This window comes from Macrobrachium rosenbergii, chromosome 11 (assembly GCF_040412425.1).
Source record: "Macrobrachium rosenbergii isolate ZJJX-2024 chromosome 11, ASM4041242v1, whole genome shotgun sequence".
NCBI lineage: Eukaryota > Metazoa > Arthropoda > Malacostraca > Decapoda > Palaemonidae > Macrobrachium > Macrobrachium rosenbergii.
This window is the reverse complement of record NC_089751.1, coordinates 13,203,731-13,231,151: the sequence shown is the minus strand read 5'-3', so window position 1 is coordinate 13,231,151 and position 27,421 is coordinate 13,203,731. Positions and strand designations below refer to the sequence as shown.

The window sequence follows — 27,421 nt, the reverse complement described above, 5'->3', positions numbered from 1 at the left end:
TGTCTCTGAACGTACAGGGGAACGCCTTCAGTATCTACATAAAGGGCTACTGGAAGAGAAGCATTACCACTCGGTTATGCGTCTCTAAATACACCCTTGGCAAACCCAAGACAGTGCAGGGGAATGATGGCTTATGCAAGGTTATCACAAGTCATGGTTTGTATTAATAAATATCAAACACACGTATTATATACACAGAAATACAGAAAGATCCCACCGGGATAATAAGAGCTTAACAACAGTCAGGCAGAGAGATCTGAAACCATGTCTGCAAGGCATGATGGCCAAAAGCAAACTAGAATGTTTATATCTGGGCAGGCGGGTATTCCCGCCTACCTGGCGGTAGTTACTGCCTAACAACCCTGCTCAAGAGTTTAACGGCCGTTTCCAGCCTACGCTGAAAGTAATAATTCCTAATGTAAAGGACCAACGGTTTCTATATTATGCTGGATCAAAAAATGCTTATTATTATTATGACAACATATATATTGTACATAGAATAACAAAAAATTATGTATGATGCATAACGGAATACAAACCACTGGCTATGGTGTCAACATACATACAAGTATCATAGCACACATAAAACTGTTTATGAAGATAAAAAAAACCTTGAACAAAAAAGTAACCTAGTTTAGATATTAAGTGGGGTGTAGTAACAATTAAGTGTTTACTTTGTTAATTAGTGTGGTGAATAATAAAATGTAGACTAAATACACTGATGTAAAAGATTTATTGGTAATTTTTATACTTTCTATTTTGTCTGATTTACACCAATCTCCTTGACATTACAGTGCTAAGACAGACAACACGACAAAATTAGGGGAAATAACGACAGATATAAAAACTCTGCATGAAAATGTATACTGTACAATGCCTAAAAATAAACAAACATGGTAAAAACTTACCCCTTCTTTTTCATTGTCCATCAAAACTTTCTTGAGAGCTACAACCTTCTTTGTCTTTTTATGCCTTGCTTTGAAAACCTCCCTGAAAAAGATCAAGGGTAAATATCAGCCCAAAACTAAATTTCTATAAAAAAAATATCAAATTTTGAAAAGCGATTAGTATTTTTCCTAGTACATACACAAACTCAAGTATTTATTTAGGATTATCCTTCACTGACATCTTTTGCTGTTATCTTTTCTTGTAGATTACCCTTTAGTGACACCTTTTGTTGTTATCTCGTCTTGTCCAAAGCCATGCTGAATAAAAAACAAACACAATACAATTCATCCAATAAAAAAAAAACAATGCAAAAAATTTCAACTTGATAGCCAGTCAGAACACAGCAAGGTGTATTAACTCAACCACTGCTGAAGAAAAAGTGCTTGCTCCTTTAAAGCGAGTAGGGGATTTCAACTTGGCTGCTGACAGAGGCAAGGCTGTGTCATGAGTCCTTTTAAATCCAGGTGCATCAGGATTAACAGGTAGTCCACCAGGGAATTTTCCTACCTGGAAACCCCTCGTCAAGTAAGTTATGGGCAAAACAGATAAGTTTCTTCCGGAAACTTGTAGTGAGGTCACGTCGATAATCAACGTTTTACATAAAAATTGAAGAAATTTAAGTGTTAACTACAGGTTTCAAACATCTATGACAATACCAAATAAGTGTTGTGTTCCCAATTGCCAAGGAAATTATACAACAGAAAAAAGAGAAAAGTTTTAAATTTCTTGAGGCAACAGAAAGATGAGAGTAGTGGCTATGTGCTATCATAAGCTTGGTTTTCTCAAAATTACGTGACTTTGTTCATATACTTCCTGTAAAATGTATGAAAGCTGAAACACTGCATAACAATATAAAACAAGTTGTACTAGGTCTAGAAAACATTGGCTTCAGGGTCATTTCCATCGTAACACACAATAATGTAATCAATGGAAAGGCAATGTCTTTTTTTGTGAACCCTCCTAGATTATCTATAAAAGTACTGCCATCCGGTTTCAAAAACTAGACCTCTATTTTTTATATTTGGCACTGTGCACATACTAATGTGTGTCAGAAAAAACTGGACTGGGCTTAAGGTAGAGTAAAAAAAAAATATGGTTTTCCTAAAATTCCATTCTGATGATAGGTTTACAGAGGAGAATGCTTTTTGTTCCATGGAAATCTTTGAAGGACCTTTGTTTGTTAGAGGCTAATCTATATTGCTAAAACAGTCACATACAATGACACTTAAAGCTTTGGGATAGTCAACATTTGAAAAACAAAATGTCAATTTGGTACTCAAAATTTTTAATATGTAATAGAAACTATGAGAAAGCTAGGCAAAGAAAAAATATAGCTCATTATTACAATGTAGCACCTTTTATAGAGATCCTCACAATCTATTGGAATTTGTTAATAAAAAAATCACCATACAAGGGGATCAAATTGATCAGTGAATACTGTACTCCTTTGACATGCAATGGAAACAACAAAATTGACATTTTTACAATAAAATAAGGTTTTATATATACTGTACTTACCAAGTAATTACATAGCTATTAGTTTCTACTTTAATGGCAGCTTTAGATTTGAAATTCGCTGTAGCACTCTTTTGTTTTAGTGCAGATTATGCTTTACTTCACTGTATCCAACAATATTGTGTATACAGTATTCTTATATTACTTATGTATTATAAATTGCAATCATAGCGATCAATGTTTTGGTTTGGAAATTGATTACGTGGTAAGTTTATTTCACCGTATTTAACTCGGTTCTGAGCACTTTTCTTGCTGCTAGTTATCAAGGTTATTGTTCGTTATACGAAGTGTTTTCAAGTCGAAATATAACAAATATGTCACATTGTGAAATTAATTTACCTATTTTCTTCGTTAATAGATGACGTTAGCCGTTTGGGGACATTTTTGTTTTGTGTAAAAAATCAAGGTTCCATTCACTATTTTCACTTGATTTCAACATAATACCGACTTTACATATTTATCTCTTATTGGTGTAAAAACAGCAGTAATATGTGTTCTTTCATGCCCAGTGGATCTGATTAAAATACTTTCTCTCCAATTTTATTTACAATCGAGTTTCATCCACGTTGCCGCTGCACGATAATTTATAGTCATTAGCAGCTTGAATACTGTTTTCTCACCTTCAGCTACAACTTGCAGCTTAAATTTAGCAGTATATTTCCTTGCCAATCTTTTATCCATACCCAATAAGGGTATACTGTAATGCAAAAATATATCAGTCCTATTCTACTTAACGTTATTTGTAACATAACTATGGTAATTGTTTACTATGGTACGATGGTTGAAATACAAGCAAAACAGCTCTTGTTATCCGATTCGGTTATAAGCAAAACAAAAGCTTGTTGTTCGGTTGTTTATGGCTGTACGCATTTACGCAAGAGTATAACGTTACTAACAATACTTTCATCGTTCTCTTTTACTTTTTTAACTAGAAGATGGGATAAAGAGAGGGAGGAAAAGTTGGTCTATTGTAATTTGGTCTCTCTTGTTGCCTGATTGTATGCTGCTGCCTGCATCTACACAAAATTTTAAAATATTTTATAAAAATATTGTCGTATTGATATTAATTGCTTATCCCCATAGCAAAATAGAATTACTGTAAGGAGAATTATTATAACTCGAGCACTACCTGGGTACCTCAGTGTTTTCATAATTTTATCACAAAAAGTGCATTTAGTCATGAAAATTATATGAAAATACAGTAATTTGTGAATATTTCTCAGTGAAAAATACCGCGAATGGGTGAATTTTCCGTGTATAATGTGTATATATGTTCCACAGAGAAACCCGCGAATCAGTGAGTCTGTGAATTGTCAGCGCGCGAATACTGTTTATTATTATTATTATTATTATTATTATTATTATTATTATTATTATTATTATTATTATTATTTGAAAATTAGTATTTATTAGGTAAAAAATTTATTTATCATACAAAACAAATACAGTAAACATATACACTTCAGTAAAAGAGAGAGAGAGAGAGAGAGAGAGAATTACTTTTATTATTTAATGTTATTTAATTTACACATAAAAGCTTGCAAACTTATAAATTACATAAAAAATTAAACAAACACTTTTGCAGGGTTTCTCAGTATTCGCAAATGTTCGTGTGTCTGTGAAAAACTCGTGTATGACAATTCGTTACGTTCCAATGAAAAGTTCATGTCTGTAAATTCGCGCAACTCGAATTGCACAAGTTCAGGGTATTACTGTACTCCTATGACTTACAAAGCTAAGCAAAAAACAATTGTCCTTGCCCAGGTCATGAAACAAAATTAACCACCTTGTTACCAAGTTTCAACAAACAATTCCAGCTCTTGCTGAGGACAGCTCCTGCATAAAAGGTGATGGTACAGTTTTTATCATTTTCAATAAATCAGTAAGGGATGAAATATTTTCCACTCCAACAAACTCTGATACTGCACAGTTTTTCTTCGCTGCCTTTTCAATAAAGTTATCATTATTTACAATATTAAATTTCAATAGTCTTACTAAAGTATAAGGTTCAATATTAACCTGAATCAGCATTTCAACAAATGTGACAATGTCTCAATTTTTTCTCTAAAGCAATTCAGGTAAGCTATCAGCCAGTTTTTGGTTACTGAAATTATCAAGGAGCCTTTTTAACTTAACAATGCCAGTGAAACCATCAAGAAACCAATACAATTTATTCATATCCACTGACACTTTTCAACTTTTCTGATTATTGTATTATATTTGCCTATCTTAAAACGTATTTTTGCACATTCTTTACTACTCTGTTTCTTTCTCATTCCATGCAGTTTCATTCTTTAACCTTTGCCATTTGCCATCTATGAGTCTTTTTTTTTTTTCCTCTTTACTTTCAGTTCTCACCACTGTACCACAGTCATACATTTCTTATCAAGGGCACGTTATAATTTTCACTTTTATTCACCCAATTATAAACATGCATATGACAAATTATATAAAGTCTGGTCTTAATAACTCTAGGCTGCCATGACCAAAAGGAACAGTTATATTTTCATTTATTTTCTGAGTCACTTAATTCATGAAAGCATGTGCAAAGAAATTTGAACTATTCCTAAAACTTACTTTTTTCTCACATTCCTTTACAATAAAGCTATTTCAACCCTTTCGCTTATCAATGTCAGATAAAATGTCACCCAAATTTTGGTTCTTTGTGAACTGATGAGTTACGCTAACATCTTAAAAAAAAAATGCACAAACAGCAGAAAAGATCAGGATTATTTTCAAAGAGTGTTCCCGATATTTTTTATACATATGTTACATGTATGTTTATTTTTGTATTGTTATATTTTTTTCGAGATACTTGGCTGGGTGCCACTTATTTTACAGAAAACATGATGTTAGTCATTAATTTTTTCATATTTTCCTTGGTATAATTACAACTTTTGCATTGCAAAAACTATGTAATTTATCTTGGCAATAAATCTTTATCGCAAATAGTTTTTTGGCAATTATTTCTTGTATCTCATAACTTCTGCTCATTATTCCACCTACATAAAGTCATTTTGGGGTGCTTTTTGATGGTAATGTATAGAGCAATCATTCAGCTTCAAATTGAAACAAAATTGAGCAATCTACCTTGAAAATTGTCAGAGCTATGCACCTTTGAACTAAATGAGGTATAAGGAGTTTTCTGCACATATCGCGTAGGTGACTGGCACTTTTCTTGCGGAAAATATGACTACTTTGTCATTAATTTTTAAAAATTTTTCTTTCTATAATTACAACTTTTTGCATTTCAATAACCAGATTATTTGTCTGGGTAAATTATGGTTTTACAATGATGACTTTCGCAAATAGTTTTTAGGGCAAATTATTTTTTGGGGAAGTAAAAAATTTTTTTGTACTTGTAATTTCTACTCATTATTTCACCTACATAAGTTATTTTGGGGGGATTTTTATGCCATCGTACAGAGCAATCATTCAGCTTCAAAACTGAATAAAATTGAGCAATCTACCTTGAAAACCGTCAGAGCTACACGTCTTTGAACAAAAAAGGTTATAAACATTTTGTGTGTATCGTGTGGGTGACTAACACTTTTCTTACAGAAAACACGACACTACTTTATTAATTTTTTCATATTTTCCTTGCTATAATTACAACATTTTGCACTGCAATACCTAGGTAATTTATCTGGGTGTACTATGGTAAATTTTCTGGGGGGGAAAAGTGCAAAATTTTCTCATATCCCATCAATTCTACTCATTATTTTACCCACATAAAAGTTATTTTGGGAGGATTTTTTTATGCCATTGAATAGAAAAATTATTCAGCTGCAAAATGAAACAAAATTGAGTGGTCTACCTTGAAAACTGTTGGAGATACGTGTCTTCGAATAGAAAAAAAGTTTAAACATTTTTACATTTACCACTCAAGTCACTACCCAACGCATAATTGTTTATAAGAGTCATAAGCAAAAGGGTTAAATGTTATAAACTTATGCACTGGAATATTGGTGCCCTTCTCCTTACTGTTTACTAAATCACTTACAACATGATCTGCTATACATCCAATCAAAGTTGTTGCAAAATCAACATTATGCTATTAACCAACTGATGTTATTCTAATAAATCATTATTAAATATGTTACCACGTCAAACTTTTCCATGAGTATACCAAGCTAACATTAAACCATAAATGTTAGTCATAACTACAGTATTTGAATTTTACTTCAATATATTAAAAAATAGCTACCCAAGATCTTCTAATTATTTTATGCTGAAAACAAAATGTCAAATCCTCCTGCCCACCTAACCTCTCTTATTCATAATCTTGTTTCAAGCCTACTTGACAGTTACTGTGCTATAGTGCAGTTCCCCAATATAGTTAAGTGGGTATATGTAAAGGCCAAGGATATCATTTAATAATGTAATTTTTTTTTACTAAACAGTACAGAAATGGGTGTAGGCTATGTAATACCACAGAGGCCAGATAATTTAAGAAATTCTGAGACTATGAGAAATTTACTGTCCTTAGTTTATGTTTTACATCCATCTCTAAGGGGTTGGTACTAAGAATGGCAAAAGTTCCGCAGGACACTGTGTTTAATACATGCCCCTCAGAGACGGCAACAAAAGTATAAACATAAGATGGTTAAAAATTTGTATTAACTCAGTGAATTTCTCAAATTACCTCACCAGCATTGCATCATATACATCCTTTACTATATTCTTCAGTCAAGGAATTATATTAATCGTCTATATCTTTTATATTTACCATTAAATGTATTAGAAGGGGAAAATGAGTAGGTTAGGCCTAAAAATGAAGCAAAAGATAGCCTACCATACAAACTAAGTATTCATTAACATTTTTTGAATATCTTAATGAAAGTTTCAATGTGGTATAACAGGCCCACACTAAATCAGCCAAAAAATTTCGCCTTATCATAGGCATAAGCAGACATAACGTACACAAAATCATAAATAAAAGGCCGCAAATATTCCGTACGGCGTCTGGCCGGGACAGGCCGCTACAATAGTCTTCAGTTTTACCAAAGTCTTTTTCCAGGATTCCAACTAAGCTGACACAAGCCTACACTTACTTACTGATAGGCTATCCTTATCTACGTATGGGAGATTGTCTTCGACCTGTTCCTCCTCAGCAGTCATTACGATATCCTACGCCATCCAAATAGGTTATGACACTCGATTTTACTACGACCTCAAGAAAACCTCCTATAGATATACAATTTACATCCTACGCTGAACTACAGAAATTGACTTCATGACAGCTTACCCAAACGTGCCTTGCCCTATCTTGTCAAGCTTCTCGTATTTTGTGACTTCATCGCAAAACGGGAATATAAGGTCTTCGTAGTTCTTTTCTCTACTTCCCATCATCATTTTGGAACTTCAGGGGCAATGTCAATCTTGTCAACAAGAGGCTTGTTTTGGTTATTTACTTCACCCAGGATTGCCAACTGCCACGTAAGGCTGCTCTAATCCTAAACTACCATAACTATTTCGTACGCCAAGACAATTGCCGCTTTACAGTGGTAGTTAACGTACGTAGAACAATATTTATTATCCTGGTAAGGAGTTACTATTTTTTTTATTCTACTTAAAGTAACAGACTTACAAATGTTGGCCATTCTGATGTATTCTATTTTTTTAAAACAAAACGCGAGGAGCAAGAGGAATTATATCCTGGATTTTGTGGATTACGCATGCACCACATTAATTAGACTTGAATTTATACTATAAATGAGCACTAAAGCAAGTTTAACCTAAATATGACGCATTCAAATTTATCAGTTAATCATTGCACACAATCCTATATATATATATATATATATATATATATATATATATATATATATATATATATATATATATATATATATACATATATATATATAGTTATATATATATATATATATATATATATATACATACATATATATAGTTATATAATTATATATATTGTATATATAAATCATATATATATATATATATATATATATATATATATATATATATATATATATATATATACATATATGTATATATAATATATATGTATATATAATCACTTAAACGTGATTTGTTTATTTGCACATTACCACCGGTTTATGTAAAAATAAGAGGGGTGTAGGTCCTGCCTGGTTTCAAATATATATATATATATATATATATATATATATATATATATATATATATATATATATATATATATATATATATATATATATATATTATATTATAATCACACACGATGCGTGATTTATATTTATCAAACACCACAGGGAAAAAGTGAAAAACAGTTGTAAATCCTATCCCGTGTCAGCTTTTCTGTTAAGCAATCTTCAGGGGACTGATACAAAGAGGTAGAAATTCAACATATGTATGTTGACAAGACAGTACATACGAACATGCAAACGGTTGGAAACCAGGCATTTGCACCGGACATTTTTGTAAGCATAGTCCTATCCTCATCAGTGACGGGTCAACTTTTTACAAATTCCAAACCTCCTGCATAGCCTATTTCTTTTGAAATTAATGGATCTAGTTAATAGATGCCTTGGCATATATTCACATTCTTAGAGAAACTTTTTTTTTTTTATTAAATTAGACTCGATGATGTTGCTTTCCAGTGCGTTATTAGGATGAACTATTTTGCTCCTGTCCATTTGATTGTGGTTGTTTTCGTTAACGTGTACAAAATTCCACTGCTCACCTGTGCATTTCTTGATCTTAGCCTCACTGCATAAAACCTCTCCATTTTCATTCTTAACCTGTTTCACATGGGAGTGGTTTTTGGTGTTCTTGTCCCTCGATTTTGCAATTTTATGAATTTTCTTTCACCCCCCCCCCGCGTGTTTCCAACTCTTCATACATTTCATTTAAAGCTCTTGCCTTTGCCTGTGCAACTGCCTTACTTGCTCTTTTCTTAGGTCTTATATTCCTCTCGCTGTTCATACTTCTCACGGATCTTATTTGGCCATCACCAACTCTTCCACTTCATCATTCCACCACCAGATTTCCTTATCGTCAGGTGGTTTAATTTCAGAAGTCATTCCCAACACCTCTCCACTCACTCTTTATCACTGCACTGTTGTGATCCCACCACTCTTGCACTCCCTCCAACGCTTTCTCTTTAAACTTCTGCACACTTGTTCCTCTTGTGTCAGCTTCCACCACTGATTTTTGGTGGGACATGTGCAGGACTGTTGTTCTGAGCTCCTCATTTCAAAGTCCATCCCCATCATCCTGTTTTGTGCAGTTATGCACTCTCCAATTGCAACTTCAAAAGTTCTTACCTCTCAGACATGATCTGACTTTCTCTTGCTCCACCCTTTTGTGTAATTTACTGATTTACTTTCTTTTCAAACCAGGTGTTGACAACTGCCAAATCAAATGACACTGAGCAGTCTACCTCCCCAGCCCCCATTCACCCTCTGCATCCCCTCTCTGTTCATTCCTACATGTCAATTCATGTCACCACCAATAATTAACCTTTCTTCTGCTGTAATTTCACTCATTTGACAGTCAATTTCCTCCCAAAACGACACTATCTCCACCTCATCACATTCTGCTCAAGGGTCATAAAAACTGATGCTAACCATTTTATCATTCAAAAAGTGTCACTACCATTACCCAAACACTTGCCCTCTTAACACTTACTATGGTGTCTTTTGAGCTTTTTGACAGAACTACGTTTTCCTACTCCATTCTACCCTCATTTGCTCCACTAAGAACAATTTATATCCACATCCTAGCTTTTTGGCTTCATCTTCCCTCCCAGTCTCCTGTACACGCAAAATGCTTATCCTTATCTCCATGAAATCTGCTATCTTGCTTCCTTTTCCTGTCTATTTACGAGGTGAAAACCTTGAAGTTGGCGATTATATAGAAAAAAAGTTTAAAAGTTACCTATATATAACTATGCAAAATTTCATATATAAGGCTGGAGATTGTGAATTGACCAATGTTTGACTAGCTCGTCCATTGCCAGTACAAAATAACACAGAATATTTCATATTCCCATACTTATGTTAAAATTCTAATACAGTACAGCATTAACCTCCAGTAGGGATTTTCTTTATTTACCAAGCAAGGTTAATCTGCTTAGGGCAGGCCTTAAAAAAAAAAAAAAAAAAATTAAATTTACAACAATATTGTGTGTCCCACAAAAAGTTCCTAGAGTAAGTTGTTAACCAAGACTAGAATCATCACTTACAGTGTAATCTTGAGTTTTCCTCTCTCATGATGTCACAACTGTACTGTAATTAAATTCTTTGGGATAGGAAGCAGCTGCAGAGCATAACCCAATTATTGGAGGGGTTGGGATATTATTTCCAGCAAGAGGTCTGCATTTAGGCATGAAAATTATTTTAAAAGTTTGCCCTCAAATACAAGTAAAATATCTTATTTTTAATCCTTTATTGTTCAGGTGGGAGGTGTCATGCAGCTCTTCTGATATTTTACCAAAACTTGGACTATGGTGCATGAATATGCTGTGCCAGAAATAATTGTTCATGCACATAATTGTGAAAATTCACAATTATGAATTTAAGCAAGAACCATATTTTGAAATAATGTAAGTTAAAAGATTAAACTAAAAATGGAAGCTTTCAACCATTTGACTGAAAAGGACTGTCATGCAAACAGTTGACAGCTTCCATTTTTAATCTTTTGACATGTATTTTTTCAAAATACACTTTTAGTTCATACACAAAATTGTGGATTTTCACTGAAAAATTTGGACTGGCTAAAGAAGCTCTATGAAGCAGTGATTTAAAAAGACATTCAACAAGCTCAATCAGTACTGGTAATTCCTAGTATTCCAAGCTGGATAGCCAAAACTTACTGAAATTTTTCTCTCAGTATTCTCGACATTCTGCAGATATTCATTTCTTGCAATCAGACTATGAATGACATTTTCCTCTGAATCTTCACAATACGTTAGTAAATATAATTTTCAATGAATGGTTCTTCACATTTTTTACTACTATTTTGTTAACATTAACAATCTTATGCACAGCACTATCACCCCCTCAGTCTTGAAACTCATAACTATTTTATTCTATGGAAATCTGCTTAATCAGTTCATTATTCTTTGCACTTTTTCTCATGTTTCAGGTAGTGCAGAATATCATGAAGCCATCCAAAAATAAAGTACTATTTCTAATTCTGCTTGGTAACTGATTTGTGATACTGTTTACTGTGAGAAAAAATAATGTACCACTCAAAATACTTCCTTGTGGGATAACATTTTCTGTTTACTGTATATGTTTGAATATATTTGTTCCTGAAAAGTGCAGTCCATTAAGAAGTTTTTCAAGAATGAATGTTGGTGGCTTTGGATACCACTGTTGTTAGAGTTTTCAATCTTCTAGTAGTATCAGAAGCTTCCTGGATGTCAAAAAATATTGCAATAGTTATATATTCCTGTTGACTATTTGCTTCAGATACCTTGTATCTACCAACATGTTCATAAACAATCTTTATCATAATAAAAAAAAAAAATATTATACCAAATTTACCCAGAAACTGAGTAAGAGATATATTCCATAGGTTGGAGCTAACAAAAGCACATACACATTGGTTGCAAGGAGCCAGGCAGTTAGTAGACCACTAATGATATCATGAGTAGGGGAAGCCCTCTTGAGGGATGAATCAATTCCAGTATTCTTAGACTGATGATTTTACTGTCAGATTATATAACTCAATTCCAGGCAGTATAAAACGAGTAAAGTAGGCAGTTTATACTGCAGAGGCACATCAGTTTCTTGAATCCTTCTTTAATTTAATGTGTTAATTATGGTCAACTTGATTCCAGTAAAGAATGGTACTGTAATTGTCATATTTAACAAACCTCAAAAAGTTACTGTAATTTTAGTTCAGACTGATGTGACATTCCACCAAATACTGATTCTAAAAATATCATACGTCTTATCGTAATTTGAGGCTAAAGAGAAATTTAGCTTCTAGCTCAATATATTACAATCATTTGTTAAGGCACACTTCAAAGCTGTACTTTTGACCTTTGACTAAGCAGATATTTGCTCAGACACTTTTTTCATAAATGAATACTATTCACAAACCAAGATCCAAGTTCCCATATTTCTGATACAGTACTGGAGTCTGAAAATGATCAAAGGAATTGCACCTTTTCTTTGCATATTTTGCATTAAACATAAGCTTACGATAAATCCCGTGGCTTATACTTAATACAAAAGACCACTTGCAACAAGCTTAAAAACAAACACTGGAACAGATATACCCAAGTAAAATTGGTCATCCTTAAAACAGAAAAATATTCTACTGTACTTTAAATAAAAGCATTACCATTGTAACACATCTTTAAGTCAGTATGGGATCATTTCTTAAAATCACAGGCCAAAATATAATGTTATCCTTCCCAATATTAACAGCACTAACACATCATCACAGATATATAGACATTGTGCGTTTCTTTTTGAAGACTTAACTTAACATTTAAAAGAATCTTACTATGTTGAAAAGTTTATAATTACACAAATGGGTGATAATATAATAAAATAAATGTGTTTTGCTGTTTCACATTCCATAAAGGTTGTTGAAAAGTTTATAATTACACAAATGGGTGATAATATAATAAAATAAATGTGTTTTGCTGTTTCACATTCCATAAAGGTACAACATATAAAGGACTTAATGCAACAGACTGCAGGCAGTGCCAACTTGCAGTGTCCTGTTGACCTCAAGCTGGAATGGTTTTTCACCCTAAAAATTCCAAATTTCTTTACTCTTTCAATCCCACAGACCATCGGCTTAATCTTTTCCTTTCTCCTACTTTTGTCCCTTATTTAAGAACAAATCCTATAAGCCAGCTTTATGAGTCTAGGATCATAACACAGGGCTGGTTAAAGCAGCCAATAATTTATCATTTTAAAAACCAAATTAAAAGAGAAAAAACAAAAATATACCTATAAAACTGTTGAAAAAAATAACATTTGTAATAGAGCTGGCAGTATTTTTTAAGGAATGCAATCAAGTGATGCATACAGTGCAGAACTGCATACTTTAGCTGACAATTACATAATCACTGAGGTTGTGGATAAATAGCTTCTCTGTTTTTGTCTATATTTTGATATCACTTGAGTATTTCAATTATCAAATATTATAGGATCATTTGCCTTCAAAGAGGATATAAGGTTCATTGATTCAATCCTTGCAGCTTATAAAAATGGCTTCCTCACTGCTTCTGGGAGAAAACCATACCATTCATTTTATTCTCCTTCCTTTTTATTTAGTCTCACAAAAGTCATATATGATAAAACTTATTTTTTAACCAAGAAATTCTCTGTAAGACTATTTAATCTAAAAATAAAAGTCATACAACTAGCAAAGAAGGTCCAGGAAAGAAGACTGCAGTAGTATGGCGTATGGCCATGTGATGAGAAGGGATGAGACAAATGTAAGGACGAGAATGTAGGGAGGAGAGTGATGCAGATGGAGGTGCCTGGTGGGAGCACAAGAGGAAGACCGAAGCGAAGACCTGAGAGACGAAACCATTGTCAGAGGATGATGTGTTTGACCGAGCCAGGTGGAGGAAAGCTGTCAGAAACATCAACCCCACATAGAAGTGGGAAAAGATGCAGAGAAAGAAGAATAACAATATTTATTTTCACATGTACCTTTATGTTTAATGGCCGTTACGTCTGTTTCACCACACGGTCATTAAACATAAAAGTACATATGAAAATAAACTGTTTATTCATCTTTTTTCTCTGCATCTTTTCCCACTTCTGTGTGGGGTTGATGTTTCTGACATCTTTCCTCTATCTGGCTCAGTTAAAAACATCACCCTTTGACAATGTTGGTCTCTCAGGTCTTCTCTAAATACATCCGTCCACCTTTGCTTTGGTCTTCCTCTTGCTCTCCCATCATGCATCTCCATCTGCATCACTCTCCTCCCTACATATGTCTCATCTCTTCTCATCACATGGCCATATCAAATTAAAAAGAAATTTGTATTTTCACCACCATACGAACCTATGCTTTCATATATGGCGTACTCTGCGCTTCGTGATTCAAGTGCAAATATTTTATCAGCAGTGAAGAAATGGTGAAACAGATGCATGATTATTACAATTTGAGAATTTAGGATTAAAATTTAAATGAGAAGAGCATGATACTGTAGTAAGGGTTAATGATATGGAGCTGCTAATGACTTGCAAACAAACTCAATTAAGAAACATCTCTTAGAAATAAAGCTCATGAAGGAATGTCATGTTTCTGCCTTTAGTGTAGGTTTAAACACAACGGATTACTTTTCAAAACAGCCAATAGCTCTGGAATCCTTAGTCACACCAGGAATTCTCCATGTGAGTATTTACTAATGAGTTACTTTAATAGTCTGAGTCACTATCACTATCATCACCCCTCCTTCCTCCACGAATGGTCTTTTTCCGCTGGACATCCATCTGCTGTCCTCCTTTCTTATTGAAAGATGGCATGGATAACAGATCTCCATTATACTCAATGACATCAGCACGAGCTATTCTCCATTCCATCACTTCAGTTGTGAAATCATCACAGTTTCCTAGATCTGTAAATCCTATAATGAAGTCCTTAGTTTTTCCATCCTTTACCAAACAAATAGTTGGCAGTACTCGGATTTTAAGTCGCTCTGTAAAAATAAAATGTTATCTTAATGTTGCACTAAGTGTTCAAGGATTATCTTTACATGAAGTAAAATGTTGGTACTGATTAGGAACAACTTTTCAGCCAACTTCAACAAATACTTATTTAAATCTGTTTTCTACAGATTAAGGATACATGTTACCTCAACATACAGTATTCATGACAATAAAAATTACTCCACCTATTACACTGTTAAGCAACTAAATGTCCAAGTAACAAAACAAGCAATCAGATTAATCTATTTTCTTAAACCACTGAAATATAGTGACAACCAATACAGCCAAGGTTCAAACTGGAAACAAAAACTGATGAACATTTTAATTTGGTTAAAGGCTAAGCATTATGTACTAAGGTATTTAGCCCTTGTAGGGTTACTGTGCCTTAATAATATATATCCATAACATAAACTGATTTTCTTAATATAGTTTTGATTTTATTTGCATTTTTACATGCAAATGTCAGTCAGTCTGCTAAGAACAAAAGTCTGTAAGCATGACAGAAAACAAACATAATGGAATCCACCCATTCATATAAATTGGTATATGTTTCTGAATCTGTAGCATAAGTATTTTATATTTTCACTGGGTAAATTTTGTCATTTGGGTACAATTTGTTTGTTGGGTGCATTTGGTATAGAGTGGCACCTCAACTTACAGTTTTTTGTTTCTTATCAGATGTGTCCTGGGCCAATAAAAATAAAACCTAAAAGTACTCTACAGAATAATCTGGTAAATATGCTTGATTTACCAGATGGTGAAATGAACTCACACGACCAATACTTTCTTGTCTAAACCTGTGAATGCTATGAGTCAGTCATTCAGTGTCGGTTGTCTGCCTCATAAAGAACCTGTGCTTTGTATCAACTCAATTTTTTTTTTTTTTTTTAAAGTAAAGTATATGAGGTTATTTTTTCTTACGTGCTAATTTTTAAATAGAGTACAATATTGTTTCATTACTTGTGCAATTTAGTTACATAATTATAATGTAATATACTTACAGTGCATTATCAAATTTATGCTTAAAAAATAATTTTTAAAAGTGAAAGCATCACTCTTTGTTCATCTGACAATCACTTGCTTAGAAATCGAAATCCTGAGGTGTTTAGTTATAGTATAATTAGATGCATTATATGCAGTAATGTACTTCTTTAATATTTCAGAATAGGCAAATCATCGTTACTTAAAAACAGTTCCTTATGTGAATTTCTTTTAACCTGTTAAGCGTCACTCACGGGAGACGTCACCGCTCCCGTATCGTCACATTTTCTCACTCGCAGAGCGGTCATTTGGTCTATGCTAATTTTTATGCTTATTTTATTTTCTTTTTTTTTTACATTGATATTGTTTTTGTATAAACATATTATATTAAATAATGTAAAATAAGAAAGGATGAAAGAATTTACTTTGCATTTTTATATCCTAAAGATTACAAGCATGAAATATAAAAGGGAAAAAATTATTCTTTCATATGCCATTCCCTGAAACATAGAGGTAGTAGAGCAATGAATGGTTTCATTTCACTTACATTTGTATAATACCATTTTAGTGCATGTCATATTGTAGGCAAACTTACTATATATTCATCAAGAACTGGTTGGCAAATCTGTTCATTACTGTTACAATATGCTCTATGACTTTGCTATCAAAAAAATTTTAAAAAAAAATCCACTTGGTTTCCCTTATCCTTAATAATAAATTTCTCACCTTTGGGAGAACAAAAAGTAAAGGAATTCCTCTCCTTATAGGTTACTATCCAGTCACTTGGCAATGCGATGCTCAAATCTAAATTGTTTTTCTTCAGAACCTGATAAATCTTATTCAGTCATGTTAGAGGTTTCTGAGCTGCTACTCTAAGTCTCATAGCCATCATCATTCTCTACAGCAAGTAGTGATATCTCTTCAGGCAAGAGATTTTTCTTTCACTCTGAAATGCTCATTATGGGAGATAAATGTGATCAAAACATAAAAAGAAATTAATCATTTAACAACGAACGCAAAGCTTAGCGGGAGGCAAGAGGTAGATGTCCTCTGTCAGACTGTCTTTCCGTTACAAAAAAAGTTGCCATTTGCCCCTAATTCAGCTCATAGTTACCAAATGATGTTCCTACAATTTGTAATTCATTTCTCAGTATAATGTGGTTCGGATTCCACAATAAGCTGTAGGTCCCATTGCTAGGTAACCAATTGGTTCTTAGCCATGTAAAATAAGTCTAATCCTTCGGGCCAGCCCTAGGAGAGCTGTTAATCAGCTTAGTGGTCTGGTTAAACTAAGGTATACTAAACTTATCCTACAATTTGTATAAGCGTAATGTGTATTTCTAAGCTTGATCAGTGCAGCAACAGCCTTGGAAGAGGGAGAATGAGTTACTTTATTGAAGGCAGTGTGATATGGGATATGGGCAACTAAGATATGCCATTGGTGATGCTTAACAGGTTAAATGACTGGGCCATACGTCTGTGGTTAAAAGAAGTGTACTGCACTCCTATGTGTACTGCGGAATACGAAATTCTTAATAGAACATATAAAAAGTTCCTTACGAACATTTTTTTAAGGTGATTGTGATCTGCCTTTTTGTTCACTTTGGAACCACATACCCTGAATTTCTAGGATTCTCAGTGAAAAGGTACAATTACTTCAGTCCACCACTGTAACAGCATCATATTGGCCATTTGGCATTCAATAAGACATAATTCATCTTTTTTATTATGAATGTTTATATCTTATTTTCTTTGTACCCTATATTTTGTTATATTTTTAACTTGACTATACAATACTGTAGTGTACATATTTTTTTATGCTAATTTATAAATTGAACCATAACTACATTAATATTTTAAAACAACTGATAATTACAAAATACTGGTTAAGATAGACTATTAATTATTTTATAAGGAATTGCTGTACACTACCTGCTAAGCTGGTTGACCACAGGGAATTGTGTAGGCTCTATGTATATCTTTGTCATTTAAAGGATTTATTTTCTTATCGGGAGGGCAGATCCCAACCATCCGTCAAGTTGAAGTACCATTATTAGGAAAAATTGGTCCACTGTGTACGCTAAGTCAGTTTTGTCCCCTGGGTTCACTGGCTATATTGCATTCGTTGGGTATTTTTAGTTATGTGGTCTAAAAAAAAATGCTCAGTGGACTGAGAAATAAAACTACCTCTACAGGTTTGAAAATATCTACCATTTCATAAGAACCAGTGGATTCTGACTCAGTTTTTGTTATATCACTTGATATGCTCATACTTTATGGTAAACCAAGTTCCTTGCTTTGCCTATCTGCTTAACTCGAATGCCATGCTTAAGGAGATGCTCTTAGATCAATTCTTAGTATTTTTAGTTCAAATTCGAAATTACATGATCTATTTCATTAATTTTTTTTCTCTGGGTTCCATTACCGCAAATATATTTGCATATATTAAACAGAATCTGTCTGAATTTGCAGTACTGTATTACATAAGTGATGAGCTTATCCTTTAATGTAAAGATAATAAATACAATGCAATGTTCTATCTGCTTAACCCACTGAAATATGGTGACATTTAGTATACCCCTACTACTGGATTAGAATGTACATTTTCATAATAAATTGTGTTATTTGGATTTTTACACACTATTAAAGATAGCTATCCTTGCACCAGCAAGTACAGTCTGCTTTCTAAATAAAGAGCACTGGCTGACCAAGATGACTAGTACCTAGTTCACCTGTTCTCCACCAGGCATGTTTCAGATTTTTTATTTTTCATCAGAACTCTTCTTCACAACCCACAAAGTTATGAGGAAACCAGGCAGGTTTTACTTTAACAGTAGGGAAATATCAAGTAGATATATTCTATTATGAAAATTTACATTATTTGGGATGAATCAAGATGTGCGATTCCCATATTGACAGCAGGATGGTGGGTTAGCACAGCTAGACAAGAATGTACTCAGCAAAGTAAACTAAAAGCCACTTAGATGAAACCTAAAACATTTCTGCCTGACCTGGGATCCTTTCTAGATAGTACTGCTACCACAATTTGGTTCCCTCATGAGTAGTAAGGCTCTCTGACACATGAAGAAAGCCACCTCTATATAAACAGTGTTAATGAGGCCCCTGTGCCGAACAAATGACACCCAAACTGAAAGAATACCTATTGATACAAAGGTAAGCCCCTTTACAAATAATGTACCTTCATGCTCCCCAAAACTCCCGGGTTTAAAAATTAAAGAAAAAGACTAAAAGGCTGCTCTTTCATTCCATTCAGGATAAGACTGTATTCGCTACTACTACCGGATTAAGGGATTTACACTTTTTCAGCTGAAATTCCCAAGTCTTTAAGGTAGTGTGAAGCGAAAATGGAATCACATCTCCTCTGTGCCGCATTAATTACATTTTACAGAGACATATTTAAAAAAAAATGAAATGAATTAGCAACTACTCTTACACTGTGAATATTACTTTCAGCAAAGGAAATAAATACGGCTTAAGCTTTTCATGTGCTAATTTGACCAAATATCAAATGAAAAAAGAACATTGCATTTTCAGACAAAGGTGTATTAGGTCACCTAACTCCACAAAACAAGTGATTAACTTCACCTCTGATAGGCTTTAATCTATCAAGGTAAATCTAACTGCCCTCACCAGGCAAAAAAGAGCCTCTTCCTCATTACTCACCAAGGAGGTCAAGTTCAGGATTCTGACAACTCTTGGAAGATGCCTTGCCTTAACATTATTCTTTGCTCTGAAAAAAGGCAGAAAAAGTAAGAATAGTGTCTCCATTGCAAAAGCCTGTTTTGTGAAAATGCCTGCATCTCACTCACCCTTTAAGCAGTCACTAAAGCTACCAAAGAGTGCTTTGATCATTAAATACTTCAAAGAAACTGTCGAAACTTCGACAAGAGAGATCGTACTTTTCCGCAAGTTGTGGTATAGTTTTATGTATTCTCATTAAATTTACGTAAAGTGGAAATGCGCATTATGTAGAAGAAGTATACAGGCAGTCCCTGGTTATCGGCGGGGGTTCTGTTCTGAGAGTGTAATGATAACCGAAAATCGCCGCTAACCGAATATCGGCGATTTTCAGTTATCGGTGCCTCTGTTAGGTATGTATCAGTGCCAATACCCAATTATCGGCACTGTTAAGCAGAAATCAGCAGTTTTCGGCGCCAAAAATTTCTGATTTTCATCACTAGACAAGCGCTGTAAAACCGAATCGCTGTTAACCGAGCCCGCCGTTAACCGGGGACTGCCTGTATTATGTTTTGTTGTGTTTGTATTTAGTAGTGAGAAACGTCGTCTTGGTTGTATGTGTAATTGTAAGTATACATGTAATAATGCTTAACTACCGGTATCAGTTGTTTGTCCGGTGGTTAGTCGAAGGTTTGGTGTCGGTCAAAGACGGCCGTGAAGTCAGTCTCTTCACAGCTTTGATACAGTGTGGTTTGAGCTAATAAGGACTCAAGAATGCAGCCATAGTTGTCGGTGCCTTCAAATACACTTGAGTATTTCTTTTCATCTTAAAAGTACATTTAGGGAAAACTTCCTTTAGGAGATATGCATATCTAAATGTAAGGAGAATTTCTTGAGGTGTGCTTTGGGTGAGGGTCACGAAATAGAGATTGTGCTCATGCCAATCTGACTACTGTACTGTATTTCGAGCTAGGAACATTCAATGCACCAACAGTAAGTTTATATCGTTTGTTTAGTTAACATACACAACGCAATGCATTGATTTAATCACAATTTGAACTATCATAAGAATGAAGTAACCTGGGTGTTGTAGTATAAGACTTAGGCTACGATTAGGTCAGTACGTTTCAAATTGTTTAGGCTATACAATAACACTGATAATTTGAAGTGCTCTACTTATTCTGAATGAGTCAGAATAGAAACCATTTCCATGACAAATGTTGATATGGGGATTTAGGTGCTTTAAACTCTAAAGATGTGAAGACCTCCTTAAGACCCAAACTGTTAAGACTTCTAACTGAACATGATATAGTACAGTGGAAAGCATCAACCTATATAGTCTAAGGGCATGAATAAATAGCTTTTTAGCACATCATGAAAAATGACAAATTTTATAATGTTGAGTCTTCTTGACTTGAGGGTTCACTTGCCAGGTTCCTTAACAATACTTGGGTGGACCTGCACAAGGCAGTAGTGACTTTAGTTTTTGGAATACTGTAGACTCAAGATTGTAACCAAAATGATTCCGAAGAATCTAGGGGTATGGTATAGGGGCCTGAGCTCTCCCTGCCATATCACCAGTGGCATAACAAGGGAACAGTGCCAGAAATCAATAGTGAAAAGATCAATAGCCAACCATGGGATGGGTCCTGTAAAAAAAAAATCTTGGACATTTTATGTCATAAGGAAGATCTCCTAAGGGAAGACTTGTAGAAAACACGAACACATATGGGGTTCTGCATAGGCTGACAAAATTGGCTGGAACTTGATCTTCAAGGAGAACAAGATTATATGGCTGAGAATCATCCAGAGGGGAGATATTTAAACATCTCTATCTTAGCAGCTCAAAGGTAAGGTCAGGAGAGGAGAGGGGTGCAAAGGAGAGAAGGGAAAACTCAACACAAAAGGAAGAGAGAAGATGAAAACCATGTTTTCTTTCCCACCTGACCACCAGGACAGGAAAGACTAAGTACTGTACTACATCTACTCTCACTATCCTGGAGGTGGATGAGGAGAGCAGACTCCCTTGTTCCCCAAAAACCTTCCCAGTATGAGTTGGAAACAGGAAGAATTCACTTGTGTTGGTCCTTCCACAGACGAGAGGTTAACTGTGCACAAACTCATGCACTGCAAAGAAAAGACAAAAAAGATGAAGCATGTTTGCATTTTTCAGTTTTTCCACCAAGATCCTCTCTCAACATCTCACCATTCTCCATGCATGAAGAAGATCTAGCAGCCCACTACTGGATGGTACAGAAAGGTCTGGGAAGATAAGTTAACATGGAGAAAATCAAGTGAACCCTGGATGTTGTGGTGAAAGTCAATTACAAACCTTCGAGACTAACCTAAAGCCTCTCCATGAGCTTCAGTCCTTGGAAGGGTCCAAAGAACACTCTCTTCTACAAGAGAAAAAAAACCCTCAAAGGAAATCCTCAAGGATAACCCTAAAGAGAAGACTTTTGACAAACACCCCCTCCCACAAACTTTCTTCAGCAACCTCACAACTAAGAAAAGATAGAACAGGTGGACAGAGACAGTAACCCTAAGATCTCATTTGAATAAGCTCATACAAATGATCTACCTCTGCAGAAGAAAATATACTGTACCTCATAAAAAGATCAACTTTCTCTTCCAAACAAAGGAAAAATCTTGCTGTACAGACAAGTTAGTACTCCAAATGAACCAATGTATGATAGTTAGTGGTAAACCTGTAAAATCTGTACAAGACAACTGTAAAAAGAAAACAGGTTGCCAAAATGAGAAAAGCATGAAGTAAATCAATACCCAGCTATCTCTCACATGCTGAGCAATCAATACTTCAAGACAAATAATTATATGCTATTCAAGTTCTCATGACATGTTGAACTACAACCAAAAATAATGAAAGTGTAAAATATTAGTTCTAAAACAAAGTCAAATTCTATGATCACAGCATTAATATACACATCTATAACTGACACCAGCCAAAAAATAGATGGGGTGACAGTCAGGTGTGTGGGTAGTGCCACAACCAATAACCTACCAGCCAACAGTTAACTACCTTCACCAACCAGACCATCTTATTGCTTAAATCTGGTGGTGCTGTATACTTAGCAGGAATCAAATCTTACTACATTTAAACTTCCATGCTGCTTAAGATTAATGTCTCACCTGCTAGAAAAGGTGCTTTCTCTGCATTAATCTTACAGAATTTTGTTTCAATGTGATTTCTGGCAAGAATCTTGAAATGTTTGTCAACTATCTTGCAACGTTCAAACTGGTCTCTGTAGAAGTGGCACACCACATTATCAGATTTTTTGGTTACTTCAAAAAACTCTTTCTCATCATACAATTCTCCATAATCACCGTGTCCCTGATGGTAAAAAAAATATATATATATATATATCAGTAAAATTTTATGACAGTAAACAGTTGGCCCTTGACAGTTGCATGTGTTAGTTCCAGGACCCCACACTCAAAAAAAAAAAAAAAAAAGTTCATATCCCTTACATTAAACTGCATAACACTGTCATTCATATACATATACTTAACCTATACATATCCTCTTGCAAATGGAACATCCTATAAGTCATCTCTATATTATTTGTAATGCTGTACATAAAACAATGTAAATGGTATGTAAATACTTGTTTAAGGGATATAACAAAAAAGTAAGTACATGTTCAGTGGATATGCATCCATTGTAACTGTAGCTAACTACTATATGTACCAAGCATAGCACACTTCAGCAGCTACAATGTACGAAGTTAAGTGAGGTGTGGATTCATATTCAATTTCCTACATATTATCATATGAACTTGATAATCCTACAGTCACATCATGCTGACAAATGGAGCCAGTAAGAGCTTTTTTATCAGACAACAAAATATTGCATGCAAAAATATAAATAAAATAAAAATGAACATATTATGCCTGCCCTTTAATACATGGAAATTTTTGTTCCACGCACAAAGCACTATCTTATAAACTTTCCACAATTAAGCACACTTTAAACTGACTTGAAATAATCAGTAATAAAGCATTAATAATTATTAAACACATATACTGTACATGAATTGGAGCAAATATGCACAAATTCAATGTTGTTGGAGACTTACATTTGATATCCATTCTTGCTTCTTTTGTTGTCGCTTTTTCATCGCAGCTAGCCTTTCCCTCCTTATGGCATCCAAATCTTCAGAATCAAGGTTATCAAGCCTTTCAATTTCATTGTCAAGCTGCTGTTCAATAATTTGTGTGGCTGCTATTAACTGTTGTTCCACCATTGCAGATTTCATTCCAGCCATTATCCTGTAAGAAAACTCAACAATTAACATTTTGTATTATCTTATACCAAAATATGTGAACATCAGCATTTGTTAAGTTCAAATGACTGGACTTTAACTTTCTAAGCTCTGTCTGATAATAAAAAGCAATGTTTAATGTTCTAATGTTGTAATTTCTCAGACATCCCTTGCTTTCCTAAGATAAGGGGGCTTCAATTGGGTGTACCACATTCTCCCTCAGACAAAGTGATGGGCTATTGGAGAGATTATACTTGGGATTAGATGCTAATTTATGGGTAGAATCATTCCAGACAAATAACTTTCTTAACACTGAGCAGCCATTCAGCATGCCACTTTATAAGACTGCCTTACATTTAAAATAAAGCTCTCACGTTTCAATGCTATTTAGAGAGAGAGAGTATAAATCACAAGATTTACAGTTGGAGAACTATATGGTTCATGTTGTTGCTACGAATAGGCTAGCCTACTTCCTAGACTTGTCTAGTCCAATGGTAAACATCAAGGAGCTCCTTATCCCTGGTATAACTGAAGGCTTAGACTACCTGAATGCAAGTTTTGGCAGCAGACCAGAGAGCAAATGCAGGGTAAGGGGCCAGGGCTATTGTAGACTTAGTAGGTATTTTTGTAGTACATTATTATTATTATTATCATTATTCAACGATGAACCCTATTCAACAGAACAAGCCCAAAGGGAGCACTGAATTTAAATTCAAGCTTCTAAAGAAAATGGTGCTCAATAGGAAGTCAGAGAAGGTAGAGGGAAATACAGAAAGAAGAGATCTCACTTATTAATAGGAAAAAAATAAATTAAAATAAAGATAAAAATGTAATAAAATGCAAGGAGGATAGCATTTGGGTAGTAATGCACTGCATCTTCGCTTGAACTTTTGAAGTACGCATTTCATAGGGAATATGACCAGACTCACCTTCACCTAACCTAACCTGGTCTGTGGAGGGGGCACTTTGCCCCTTTCCCCTGGAACACATCAAGTAATTCGTGAAACCTTAATCTGCATTCTACTCTAGACCTGCATCATCAAAGTGAAATAGCTACTGGTAATAAACATGTCCGCAGAACCCTGAGTAGTTTCCTTTGGTGTAGGCCTAAATGACACCGAACCTGAGTAGATTCCTTTGGTGTAGGCATAAATGACAAAGTCTAAAAAATGCAAGGTTTATGGTGAAACTCACAATAATAGTGTCATGGACTAGCCTAAAAATGGGTAAAACTGAAGACTGCTACCATGGCCTGGCTTCTGCCAGTTGGTGAGTGTAATATTTACTAGCTTTTCTTTGTGTTTTTGTTTATGATATTGGTAGGACTAAGCAAGAGCTCCGCATAAGGTATTACTTTGGAAATTTATTTTTCCCATAGTATTTTTGTTGCTTATCAAGAATTTACAATTTTTTTTCATCGGTCAACTGTTATTAACCTCAGAAGTTGTGCGCTGGCCATCCTGGAATGCTATCGTGCATGCGCAGTGTTACAAGGGAGCTTTTGGTAAAAAGTGAAGTTTCCTTCACCGGGTCTGCCCCCCGAATTAGTAACACAGCTTGCTAGGTTAAGTTAGGTTATGGTACATTAGGTTAGTATAGTTCCTTTTATAATAGGTTTCCTTAGCCAATCCCTTCTTAAACATATGGCTCACTGATGACGTTGCGCATGCGTGGAACCATTCCATAACAACAACAGGCGGTCTAGTCTGTCTCCCGTTTCCAAAACCTCTTGTTCCCAAAGAGTCCCAGCCGTGTTGAGCAGATATGTGGTTAATAATAACTGATCAACAATAAACACCACCTCCTTTGTCAGCAACAGTAAAAGTGTAGGAAAAATCAATTTCCAAGGTAATAGCCTGTGCGGAGCTCTTGCTTAGAAATAACTATACCATTACCATCTTTTATGTTTAACGTTCATTCCCAAGGTGCTGGTGCTGAACATGGCGACCATTTTGCACATAGGCTAGCCTAAACAGATAGCCTAGTCCCTGAACCAGAGAGGTGTGGTAGTATTCTTCAGTTTTTCCTAAAAATGTGTAACCATCACCGGACAAAATATGAACTGTAGCTCCCAATTAATTGAAAAATACAGGGGTAGGCTAAGTTCAAGGCAAACGAAACATAAGCGGGTAGTTTGCCTCTACAATTAGGATAGGCTAGGCTAGGACATAAATGATTACAACGTAGTGTATAAGTATAGTGTCTGATGAACATTTCCCGTAGTTTTAATGTATTGATGAGCGCAACGGTGACTCATAGACCAACCTAGTTTCTCCATCATATCCTTCCCTACACGGCTTTCCAAGTATGAATGAATCACCTGTTCTTATTCTACCTCATATCGTTTTAACAAAATCATCAAAATGTAATTGGTTGGGAGGTTATTATTGGTAGGGCTTCAAACTTATGTAGCCATACTGCACTGACGGTTTACTTACGCAGAAAAAGAACAGCGAGACGTCAATGACACAGTTGTCACAATGTACTCCTATGCAGTAGTTGTCAAATTCGTGGTGCGAGCGTGAATTGCGAGCGCTTATCTTACTAAGATCAGCTTCTGCTTCTTTCTTCTGTGAGTTCGACTTCATTGTCACCACTCACCATCGTACGCAGAGTAAAATGCCAAAGTCGCAAAGTCTGAAGAAGAGAGACTTAGGTCTTGGGAAAAGGTTTCTGGAGATATTCTTTTGGTCTTGACGACGTTTTTATTCTGTTACATAGTTTATTTTTCTTTGAGTTTAAAAGACGGCGGTCAAACTATACGGCAGTTTTGAACCAGATGAAAATAGGAATTATTAGAGATGAAAATGGAAATATGTTAATTGAGGAAGAAGAGGGCAAGAGAAGATGGAAATATTTTTCACAACTATTAAACACCGAGAATGACTGTGAAGAACTGGAAAATGTTCCTCCAGTATGAGCAATATCAAACATCAGAGAGAGTGAAGTCGAGAACGTTATAAAGAAAGGAAAAGTACATAAAGCTGCAGAAAAGTCAGAGGTAACAACAGAAATGATTAAAGCACACATTGGGAAATCTAGGTAAAGAATGGGTGTACTCACTATTGGAAAAGATCTGGGATGTAGAGGAAATGCCAAGGCACTGGAGCAATGGTTGGATGATTAAAATGTATAAACAAAAAGGAGACGTGTTAAACTGTGGGAACTACAGAGGAATAAAGCTTTTGGAGCATGTATTCAAGATACTAGAAAGAATAGTTTGGGTTTATGAAAAGGAAGACCACAGTGGATGCTATTTTTGTGGTAAGAAATATTTAGAAGAAAACAGGAAAGTTTACATGTATTTTGTGGATCTTGAAAAGGCATATGACAGGGTACCAAGAAGAGTAGTTTATG

At 34.7% G+C, this 27,421-nt stretch overlaps 2 protein-coding genes across 3 annotated transcripts in view; both read right to left on the bottom strand.

Annotated features, from left to right (window-relative positions):
- LOC136843156 (cyclin-dependent kinase 9-like) overlaps positions 1 to 8,229 on the bottom strand; it is a 50,229-nt gene extending 42,000 nt beyond the window's left edge. The window contains exons 1-2 of one of the 2 annotated variants that reach the window (XM_067111209.1): positions 7,522 to 8,229; positions 909 to 990 (exon numbers count right to left, since the gene is read on the bottom strand). In XM_067111209.1, coding sequence (XP_066967310.1) covers positions 909 to 929 — 21 coding nt within the window. In that variant the 5' untranslated portion in view covers positions 930 to 990; positions 7,522 to 8,229. The remainder of the gene's footprint in view (positions 1 to 908; positions 991 to 7,521) is intronic. The other variant, XM_067111208.1, reaches the window with a different exon arrangement.
- A 3,876-nt stretch (positions 8,230 to 12,105) lies between these two features.
- On the bottom strand, positions 12,106 to 26,670 carry LOC136843155 (thioredoxin domain-containing protein 9). Its single transcript, XM_067111206.1, has 4 exons — positions 26,503 to 26,670; positions 23,879 to 24,071; positions 22,932 to 23,133; positions 12,106 to 15,091 (listed from the first exon to the last, which is right to left on the bottom strand). Exons 2-4 carry the CDS (start codon positions 24,065 to 24,067, stop codon positions 14,811 to 14,813), a joined length of 672 nt encoding a protein of 223 aa, XP_066967307.1. The 5' UTR covers positions 24,068 to 24,071; positions 26,503 to 26,670; the 3' UTR covers positions 12,106 to 14,810.
- Between the last annotated feature and the right edge of the window lie 751 nt (positions 26,671 to 27,421).